Source organism: Plasmodium fragile (assembly GCF_000956335.1).
Source record: "Plasmodium fragile strain nilgiri unplaced genomic scaffold supercont1.6, whole genome shotgun sequence".
Classification (NCBI taxonomy): domain Eukaryota; phylum Apicomplexa; class Aconoidasida; order Haemosporida; family Plasmodiidae; genus Plasmodium; species Plasmodium fragile.
Window position 1 is genome coordinate 360852 of NW_012192586.1, and position 10906 is coordinate 371757.

The window sequence follows — 10906 nt, forward strand, 5'->3', positions numbered from 1 at the left end:
GTGCGAAAACACGTGAACTTGGAAAATGTGCGAAAGCACGTGAACTTGGAAAATGTGCGAAAACACGTGAACTTGGAAAATGTGCGAAAGCACGTGAACCTGGCGGGCATGGCGAAGCGCGTCAACATACGAAGCGTGGCGGAGCACATGAACGTGGAGCAGCTGAAGGAACGCCTAGACGCAGAGGGGCTGTTGAGCGCACAGTGCTTGGGTCAAAATTATAACATCCTAGGAGAAGCCTACACAAAATATGTGAACCAATACATCGAGGAGGTGAAGAAATCGCTGCATGAGCAAAAGGAACAGTACACACAAAACGCCAACTGTAATGAACAGCTCATGAATAATAATTTTGTAAAACTAGCTGCAAAGAACATTCGTAATTTAAAAAATGTGTACTCCAAAAATAGAGCAAAACTGAGCTGGAATAATCATAACAAATACATTGCCTTCAACCATAAGAAGTACGTGGGGCTGTTAGACACATGTTATAAGAAGAGAGTTGAGTCTGTAAAGAAAAAGATTAAAGTGAACAAGGAGTTTTTCGACCATTACTTTAGAGCATGCACAATTGATTGTAATAGTAGCAGGTACATGGGATCAAATGATCTGTCCCGGAGTGCTGCTTCTCTCTTCGATTATGGCAATATTGAGATCAATTCTTTTGAACAAACCAATTCGCTCAACCTAGCGGACATGCGTCTGCCATCACTTTTTAAAACTTCTGGTTCTGGTGCCAACTTGCAGAGGGATCATAGTAATAGTGGTTCTGCAATGATGCACACTGCGCATGGAAACTCCGAGGAGGGGGAAAATACATGCAACGGAGAAGCGGGGGGTGAAGAGGGATACGGTGATACATGCGGGGATGGTGATGTGGACGAAGAGCAGGTAAATATTCCATGCTTCCCACAGAGGGAAAACAGACTGAAACATTTGAAGTGTGTTATGGCAGGCAGTGAAGGAATGGAAAGCGATATCATTTATGACCAAAAGAAAAATATCTTCTTCGACTTTAATGACAATGCTTATGTGCACGTTAAGGACAATTTATATTTTAATGCCAAGGACAAATTATTTTACGAAATTGACTACATTAATGACTTGTCCTATGAAAATATGAGCAAGGGGCTCCTCCAACTGGGACATTTCCTCGTAACAGAAAAATATGCGCCCTGCAAACTCATCATGCGACTCTGCACACAGTTTAATTCGTTCATGTATAACTTCCTTGGCCTGCGCAAGTACAACCTGTGTTACTCGGACAGGGAGAACCTCGTAGAAATTATCATCAAGTGAGGGGTACCCACACGCGTGGCATGGTGAGTAGCACGGTGAGTAGCATGGTGAGTAGCATGGTGAGTAGCATGGTGAGTAGCATGGTGAGTAGCATGGTGAGTAGCCTTGCGAGTAGCAACATGAGTGCAGGGAGGTGTCGCTGGAACCGCGAATCAGCGCGTGATACCCTGTGTTTGCCAAGCCGTGCATCCTTCCCACGTGTTTTTTATTATTATCATTTTTTTTTTTTTTATTATTTCCCAGAGCTTCTTCTACACATTTAACGAGTCACCCCTACGCGTGGGCGGCCCATTTGTCCATGTTGCACTTTTGTGAGAGTTATAAAAAAAAAAAAAAAAACAACATTATAACCCATTAACTGTAAATTTTCTTAAAAAAAAAAAAAGTTTGTAACCCATATCGCTCATCCAACAAAATATATGTAACCCCGTTTTTTGGAGTCCTTAAAAAAAAGGAAAAAAAAAAAAAAAAAAAAGTTACTGCACAGTTTATTTTGCGTGCAGGGTGTGCAGGATGTGGAGGCAGACATAGCGCTGCGCACTAATGCGTGTGTCTTCCCCCCTCACAACTCGCCGAGGAAAATCGTCTTGTCCGACGAGCAGGACACCACAATCTCCTCATAGGGATGAAAGGCAACGTCGTTTATCGTGCTCGTATGACCAGGCAAGGTATACTTGAGCATCTTCTGTTTATAATCATAAACGTACAGGTGGTTGTCTCCGCTGCCACAGGCAAGCAAGCTGTCATTATTGAAGGACAATTTAATTAAATTGTAATCGATGTTAAACTTGGGTGCTGGTAGTTGAAACAAGAGTTTGTCGTCACAGGGGAAAGGTTGAATGTCCCACAAGCAGATCGTCTCATCTGCACTGAGGGATGCCAAGACAGTCTCTTCGTTGTTTACAGCTAGACCACTTATGTAATGCTTGTGGCCTGAAAAAGTATCCTCTAACTCTGCACTGGTAACACTATACTTGCTTATTTTATCGTCTGCAGAAGACACGTAAAAAGATTCCCCTTTTTTGTCTGAGCAGATAGCTAAAAAGGGATAATCATATGAAATTGTATGAACCCATTTTTTGCATCTAAAGTCCCAAACTTTCACAGTAGAATCATCACTACAGGTAGCAAACAAATTATAATTAATTACATCTAAGCCGTTGACGATGCTAGTGTGTCCTTTAAAACTTCTGACTTTCTCTTCATTTTCTACATCCCACAAGAACGCATTGAAGTCGGCAGATGCGCTACATATGTGTGTATCGTCTCGGCACCACTTGGCTTGCAAAACGGCATTCTTATGTCCCCTCAACACGCTCAAAGTTTCACACTCGTTGTATACACTGTGTACCATTATGGTCATATCGAAGCTGGCTGACGTGAGGAATTTTCCATCCGATGAAAAATTCACCGAGTACACTTCCCCCTTGTGACTGCTTATCAACATGTTGGGGAAGTAGAGCCCCGTTTTTCTCTCACCTCCTCCTGGGCCCGGGCCAGGCCGCACCCCTCCTCCTTCCCTTTCCTCGGCCACCAATTCGTGCGGCTGCGCCTGCACTATTTCCATGCTGCAGGGGAACCGGTGGGTAACGCGATGGCACAGCGGCGCGGTGTTGACTTGAAGGGGTGGTGGCGTCCTGTCCCCCAAATGGCCTGCTACTTCTTCGTTCCTTCCAGCCACCTCATTCTACGCGCGTGGTGCGACGTGCTCGTGGATCCGTCCCGTATGTCATATACATAGGCGTACCCGTCAATGTAAGCTCTTGTTTGTATTTATTTTTATTTATTTTTCCCCTTTTGGCTGGGCGACTCCAGTTTCAACTGGGTTAGCCTTTCGCGGGCAGGCCGACGGGAAAATTTATTCACTTCAAGGGGGTTACATAATCGGCTGGGAATTTTTTTTTTTTTTTTTTTTTTTTTTTTTTTTTTTTCACTTACCTCGCAGTGCCGTTCTTTTTTTTTAATGAGCTTGTTGACGCCCCTACCACAGTCGCTGTAGCGGCACTCGCCGCGGTGCGCTTTTTATTTTACGGCTCCATTTTGTGGCATTCCCGCAGTTATGCACGAAGCGATCTTGGGGCAGAAAAAAATTTCCCTCCAAATGTTGTGCGCCCACGTCGTGCCTTTCACATAATTTCACCAAAAAAAAAAAAAAAAAAAAAAAAGGAAAGCGACAAACATGTAACCGTTGTTGAGCGACTTGCACGTGTCACCTGCAGGAGTAAAATGTCAGATGGGCACATGAGTAAATAATCACTCAGATCATTTTTTTTTTTTTTTGGTCAGAGTGACGAAGGAGGAACCTTCAATAAGTGGTGAAGCGAGATTACCCCATTGGGAAAGGAATAAAAATTAAAAAAATGTATTGAGGCCATTTGTGTACATGTGATGTGGAGCAGCTTCACCAGTGGGTTATGGAGGTGCGGGGTGCTGCAACGGAAAAAGCCCCCATTAGCTAGACGCAAATGCACAAGTCGTTATAAAAAGGACCCCCCCCCCCCATTTTTGTGTACATATCACATAATGATTTGCTTCCCGCATTTGTCCGCGGCAATTTCCTCGAAGTGGGAATAGGAAAGGCCCCGCGTCCTCCTGCATCCAATTAAGGTCGAATAAGACAGTTGCTTGGAGTTTCACACAGGAAGACTCACATGAAGGGGGGGGGGAAAAAGTGCGTCCTACTTGGTTATAGGTCCGGTTGCTACCACCCCTCTACTGCGACGTATTTGTTTTGTTTTAAAATCTCCTACCCATCGCCACCTCTCCATACCTACCATGCGATAATAATGGAGAGACACCTGTGCTTGTTGCCAGACGGGTCACTCGCCCGTTTTTCCTTCCGGGGGGGGATCATCCCCGCATGCACACTGTGAGCCTAAGCAAAAATAAAAAACCCTTATGCACGTGGGCCCACCACCACCGCACTTGAGCTGTTGTTCTGTCTCAAATGGGGTAGCAACTTTTAACTGAACGAAAAAGCGACTCAAATGTTATGCAGTTGTAAAAAAAAAAAAAAAAAAACGCAACAGTACGCATGCAGCAGTTGCAAAAAAAAAAAAAAAAAAAAAAAAATGGCAAATGCTAATTCTGGTTATGACTAAAATATCCACCATATATATTTATAAAGACACAAAAAAAAAAAAAAAAAAAAAAAAAAAAAAAAAAAGACCACCAGTTTATGCTTACAACGTATATGGACTCGCAGTGAAAAATGTTTTTTTTACTCGAGAAAACGAGTTAGCATGTGTGAGAGGGTAAGGGAACTCTTCGCTTGTAAAGAAATGTCCCCCACCTACCTACGTCCTATACAAGTTGTCCTTGCACGTGAACTGAGCACAGGGGGTGGGAGGTGTGTGTCCATGCTCAAATGAGCAGTAGAACTGTTCTTATTGTCTCTCCATACCTACCTGAATTCAACACCTGGTTGTCTTTCTCTACAAAATGAATAACAGACTGCTCCTCTTCTATACTCTGCTGCTCCCCCTGCTGATGTCACCCCTCCCTCGCTGCGCAACGATTGTAGCGGAAAAACGTTTAGGCGGGGAGGAAGAGTGCACTCTGGAGGTTCCTCACCGGGAAGGAAGTGCACCCCCCAGTGATGATAATGTAGAGTGGACAAGGTCGGCATGGATGATGGGTGTCACGTGGGAAGCCCCACTGAAGGGGAGCAGCAGGGGAGAGAGGTCACTACAAGAGGGGGATGACGCCAAGGATGCTGCACACGGCGGGGAAGACACGAGCCAATATTTCAAATGCTTCGTAGACAAGGCGAAGGAAAATACGGGTGTGAAGCCGGATGACGTGGCGAGGTGGGTAGACCCTCAACACAACTCCTGCTACTGCAGTGAAGAAAACACAGAGCCATGTTCCATGGAAGACGTAAGCAATTCTAAATTCATAAACCAATTGATGCGGACAGAAATATGTGAACTCAATGAAAGGGGAAATAAACACAACCTATTCATCGCCTTACAGCATCACTCCATAATAAAATGTTCAAATGTGGAGAGTACAGAGGAGAAAATTAATCACATGGATCTATATAATTATTGTAAAAGCGGTTTGCCTGCCTGGGACAACAAGCATTTTTACAACTACCTCCATTGTGACACGGTGAGGAATAAAAACGGCAGGAGGCAGGACGGAGTCGGAGCAGAAGCATCGTGTGCTGAGTTATGTGAAGACATTAAGGTGTTATGTAACTCGAACAACTCCCAATTCTACTCGTTCGAAATGTGCATCAAGTACTACGAAATAAATCATTTCACAACGGAAATTTTTAATAGAGTTTTTAAAATGTTTCAGGAGAGCTGTTCTTATGTCGACCCCACAAACAGGGGACTTGTTCTGTGTAAACATAAACACATTCCATGTGAATTCAGTGAGTGGTCCGATTGGAGCACCTGCTCAAGGACTTGTAAAGAGGGCACCTACGACACGGAAGCAATTCGAAGCAGAAAAAGATATTTGGTTAAACAAGTGAAGTATTCGGGTAAAGCATGCAACATTGTCGTAAATGGGAAAAATAAATTATTAGATGTAGAATACTGTGATGATGACGTTCCTCTTTGTTCTTCTATTCATGAACCCACCAACAACTCTCCTCAGAGTAATCCTTCTCCTGACAACCCCACCACGGAGCAAATATATAACCCGCCTTTTGTAATACCACTCAATGAAATACAAAAGGCAAACATGCTAAATGATTTGAATCAACCAGATGCAGATGTTATAAATGAAAATTTTGTGCATAATGATTCGGAGGTTCTAACTGAATGCATCGTCACAGACATGGGCCAATTCGAACATTTAAAAGAGTACAATGAAAAGATAAAATCCTGTGCCTGTCCTGCTTATCACACTCCATGTTACTTCAAAGACATATACAAAAGTGATTACTGGAAGGAGTCCTTTGATCGGCACTGCGCTAAGCATCCCACACTTAACGTAATAACTGCCGACTTTTTCATGGTGAGTTGTGATAATTCTGTTACCATTAGGAAGAAAGAAGTTGCAATTAACACTTACCTGGCCATGACATTTGATTGTCGCTCACCTACCTTTCAGTACCTCTTTTGCTCCAAGTCCAATGAATCCTCTACGACGAATATTTTTTACATTATGTTTACTTGTACCCTTGCGTTCATTTCTGCCTTGTACGTTATCCATTTGCTCATCAGCGAGCGTGACAAGTGGGCCTTCTTCATCACTGGAGTCGTTGGCTCGAAGCGCCCGTCCCGGACCGACCACCATGCGACGGGGCCCTCCCCAGGCTCCTCCTCGGACGAAGTCAGCGACAAGGCTAGCGACGAGGACAGCAACGCACCCAGCGACAAGGACAGCAACAAACCCAGCAACGCTGCGGAGGGGAAATATGTTATATAAGGGGAGACACCCCAGAGGAGATGCCCCTCCCCCCGAACCGCCTTAACCCGCTTGAGGCTTTTAAAAGACGCGCAACGCGATGTGGATCGAAGAGTTACTTAATTGGACGTTTAATAAAAGCAAAAAAAAAAAAAAAAAATGGAAGAGAAAAAGAAGAAAAAAAAAAGAAACGCGACGAAACGAAAGGACAAAAAGACGTAGACCCCCTTTTGTGTATGCAAAAAAAAAAATTGGAGATGATTTAAAAAGTTTCAGAATGCGTAGTAGTTATGACTACGCGGGGCGGCACACCACTGAAAAAGCGGGATGCGTTTTTACGTGGCCGTGTCGTACATGATCGAAGGGGGCGACTTCCACGCATCCCCACTGCAGCTTCACTTGATCCTGTCATGAAATCAAAATATTTTTTTTTTTTTTTACAATTTGCACACAAATTTGAATAAACTTTTTTTTTCTTTCCTTTTTTTGGTGCTCTGTTTCCAATTCAACACGGTTCGAAAAAAAAAAAATGTTGCACGGTGGGGGGGAAACGTTCCACCATGGCGCACACATAAGAGGTGTGTACAAACATACATCGCTTTTTTTTTTTTTTGTAGCGCCGTGTGCGAGTCGCGTCCGCTTTGGCACGCCCCCTCCGTCACGTCTGCACGGCGAGCTTGACCAGGTGGTCCATAAAAATTTTGAGCGACACGTCGTCCGTGTTGATAATGTATGACTCGCTGTTGGACGTGCCGAAGGTGCTGCCACTGAGCGAGTTGTGCGTCGTGGAGGGGTTCACCTTGGCTAGCAGAAAGCGGCTCTGGCTACCTCCACTGTTACACAAAACAAATTTAGGGATAGGAAATCGGTCCTCCAAAATGGACTTGGCATCTTCATGGGGTGCATTAAGTAACTGGCTAAAGTGTTCATACTCCGGCTTCTCGTGAAAGCCCTGTTCTCTCCACTGGTATATCATTTCACCATACCACACAACGATATGAAAATAAGAATCTAGCAGTAGGATCACATTACTCTTCAACGATTGTGCATCGAGCAGGACAGGTACAGGGGTGTGTGATTCAAAGGAGTACTGAAGCAAAGCGGGTTGTATCATGATTAGAGAATTCATGGCGTTTTCACGAAGAAGAATGGACCGGTAGTAGGCTGTTTCATCTGGGCTAGCATTAAAAGTTTGTAAAAAATGAGACCTCCTCAGATGGTACATGAATTGTGGGTAAATGGAAAATTCAGGGGATAAATGAAATGAATTCACATCGTCCTTTTGGTAATCTGCAAATGTACTAACTAACCTGATCAGTTTCCTGTCTAACCACCTCAACACATCTATGGGTTCATCCGTTTCAGCTTTTAGAACCGCAAATCTAGCCATTATCACAGCAGCTGTTTCTTGGTCAAACCCTTGCGATATTTCAGCAATATTAGCTTCTGCAAATCGGTAGGAAATGGTTGTAACTCGTAATCGCCTTCGTCCACTAGGATGCTGGTACAGAGTCTGGAATTGCAAGTAGGCTTGTCTGTCAGGAGGAAGAGCTGAAATGTTTTGATTCACAATTTCAAAATAGAAAGCTAGGGTAGATTGTCGGTCTAATGCACATATGGTCCATTCACAAGTACCTCCTTCACCTACACATGTATCCGATACGTAGTTAGCCATTTTTTTATTACTTGAACATGCACCGATGGCACCACAAACTCGAAATTCTTTTGAACATATTATTGTTAATTTTGCATTGTAACCATGCTTGATGTATCCATTAGCATCTGTCTCGAATATTTTTTTAAATGAATCTTTAAATACATTCATGGAAAACGAATCAGCCATTACCATATACCCATTTGTCTTTTCACAACACACTTTCATTTCATATAAACCTATTTGATCTAATGAACATGCAAAAATGTCAATCGCATGACCAGATGCCACAGCCCTATTAGCTAACGACACATAATATTTTAATGCCTTCTTCACATGCCGCGCGTTGCTATTTTCCTTTTGTAAATCTAAGTGGTGCCTTAACGATTCACATAATGGCGTGTCTACAATTTTCCCGGGCGAAGTCGTATCTGCTCCTCCTATGAACATCATTACTCTTCCACTCAACTGGTTGCAACAGCATTCTAACAAACCTATTGCCACACTCAGTGCTACCCCTGTGCACCTCTTTGCTCTTTGATCGGGAGGAGTAGGCCAATTATCCTTTTGTATATCCTCCAACAACATATTAATATTATATTCACATTCACTAACTGGTTGTAGAAACCTTCTTGCAGATGCAGATGTGGTAGAGCTGCGGGGATCATTTCGTGTACCCAAATTTAATTGCTTTTGTAAATCTTGTGCTGTGATATGTTTTGTCCCCTTAAACACATACGACTTTAGACAATCCTTGAACCCTATCTCATGCACGTAACACATATTACCAAAGGTAATTATGCCGATGTGCGCATCTGGTGGCATCAAGCTTATGCACTGCTGAATGGAATCCTTCAGCTGCTCTAACTCCTCCTCCAGGAGACACGTGTCAATCACGAACAGGAACGTCGGCGGCGGGATGTCCCCCACGTTCGATGGCTGTATGTACTCGATGTTGGAGTACATCACGTCCGCGGGCAGGTTCTACAGGGGGGGGGGGGGAACAAGTACATTAAGCGGGGTGGTCACGTGACTACACAACGTGCAGAAGATGCACATGAAGGACGAAGACGCTCTCACACAAAATCGACGCACGAACACGCTTCACATGGCGGCATAGGCATGAGTCACATCGCCGCGCCTTCCTCGCCTACCTTCTCCGAGATGTGCTCCGCGTAGTGCAGGGGGAAGGGGTTCTTTATATTTGAAAAGGGGCACGTCCATGTCTTGTTTCGAAAGTCTATGTTGCAGTAGGGATTCAAAATGCAGTTGCTTGTTTTACATTTGAGTGGCTCGTACTCCACTAGCTTGACGCTGTTGTCGTCCGTTCTCTTCAGGACTGTGTACAGGCAGCCCAAAGGCACCTCAATTTTCGAGGCCTCATTTTTCGTAGGGGGCCATAGGTTCCAACTGAACCGGATCCCCGTTTGATTTTCTTGCAGGTGAATATCCATCGTGCGCGACTTATCGGTGCATCAACAAGGTGTATGCGTGTGGGTATGCGTGTGCGTGTAGGGGGCGGAATAGAAGGCGCGCGAGATGTGTCGGCACACAGGAGAGGCCTTCCCTAGGATGGTCTAACTTTCGAGCAAATTCTCTCCTTCATGCACAGTTCCTTTTGTCGCTTTCCCCTTCTTCGAAGCAATTACTTTAAAAAAAAGGGAGGGGCGATAAGGTCCACCTCGTGCGAGGGTGAAAAATGAATAAATAAATAAAGGGCTTCTTCCCCTCTTCGTCGAGTCTCCCTCCGGTGTTGCTTCTCTCTCCATGAGCATCCCAATCAACGGGTACGACGCCTGTCCCTGTGCATCTGTGGCGTTGTCCTCGATGTTGCTTCTTCCTCTGCGTGTACACTCACGGCTGCGGAGCGCACCCACGCGTGTCACTCATGTGCACACGGGGATAAACGACTACATGCGACCATGTAACGACCCGTTCAGGCGACTGCTTAACGACCCTTTGACGCCACAGAAGGGAAAAAAAAAAAAAAAAACGAACAGAACAGAACAAAACAACTGTTATTTATTACAAAATTGACTAACTGGCTGGCGCAATGACTGACTCAATGACTGGCTCCAAAGGCATACTCATTCACATGTACACAACTGACAGCTTCACTCATGTGGGCCGGCGTGGTACGTTACCACGGTGCGCTCTTCTGTCATCCGTGAGTTGAATGTGCTAAGTTCCGTTTATAAGCGTGCGAGCATGAATTGGCGATGCATTTTTCTTTCTTCTCCTCCTTTTTTATATGGACGGTTTTCTTCACTTTACAGGGGCAGCGGCGCGATACGTTGCCACATGGGCGGCCATGTACAACCACACGGACACGTACTAAAACCAAATGTACCGCAGAACGCACGTCCGTGTTAGTTTATAATAACATGCGCGCGGGGGACACGCTCGGGTAAAGCGAGGCATACAAGCGCGCGAACTTCAAATGACACGTAAATGTTTTTACAGAAAAATTGAAGCAGATAACAAAATTAAAATGACAAATGGGGAAAATGTTTTTCCTTCCGTACGATCATACGGTGGCCACGTTCAATAAGGAAAAAAAAAAAAGAAAAAGAAAAAGAAAAAAGAAAA

At 44.4% G+C, this 10906-nt stretch overlaps 4 protein-coding genes across 4 annotated transcripts in view; 2 read left to right on the plus strand and 2 right to left on the minus strand.

Moving 5' to 3' along the window:
• Positions 1–1299, plus strand: part of AK88_00782 (uncharacterized protein) — a gene marked incomplete at both ends in the record, with an annotated part of 3739 nt that extends 2440 nt beyond the window's left edge. Inside the window, one exon of the mRNA XM_012478426.1 lies at positions 37–1299. Coding sequence (XP_012333849.1) covers positions 37–1299 — 1263 coding nt within the window. The remainder of the gene's footprint in view (positions 1–36) is intronic.
• Positions 1300–1861: 562 nt separating this feature from the next.
• Positions 1862–2866, minus strand: AK88_00783 (uncharacterized protein; the record flags this gene model as incomplete). Its single annotated transcript, XM_012478427.1, has 1 exon — positions 1862–2866. One exon carries the CDS (start codon positions 2864–2866, stop codon positions 1862–1864), a length of 1005 nt encoding a protein of 334 aa, XP_012333850.1.
• Positions 2867–4740: 1874 nt separating this feature from the next.
• Positions 4741–6684, plus strand: AK88_00784 (uncharacterized protein; the record flags this gene model as incomplete). Its single annotated transcript, XM_012478428.1, has 1 exon — positions 4741–6684. One exon carries the CDS (start codon positions 4741–4743, stop codon positions 6682–6684), a length of 1944 nt encoding a protein of 647 aa, XP_012333851.1.
• A 637-nt stretch (positions 6685–7321) lies between these two features.
• AK88_00785 (uncharacterized protein) lies at positions 7322–9771 on the minus strand (the record flags this gene model as incomplete). The annotated part of the gene is made up of 2 exons (XM_012478429.1): positions 7322–9301; positions 9472–9771. 2 exons carry the CDS (start codon positions 9769–9771, stop codon positions 7322–7324), a joined length of 2280 nt encoding a protein of 759 aa, XP_012333852.1.
• Positions 9772–10906: the final 1135 nt, after the last annotated feature.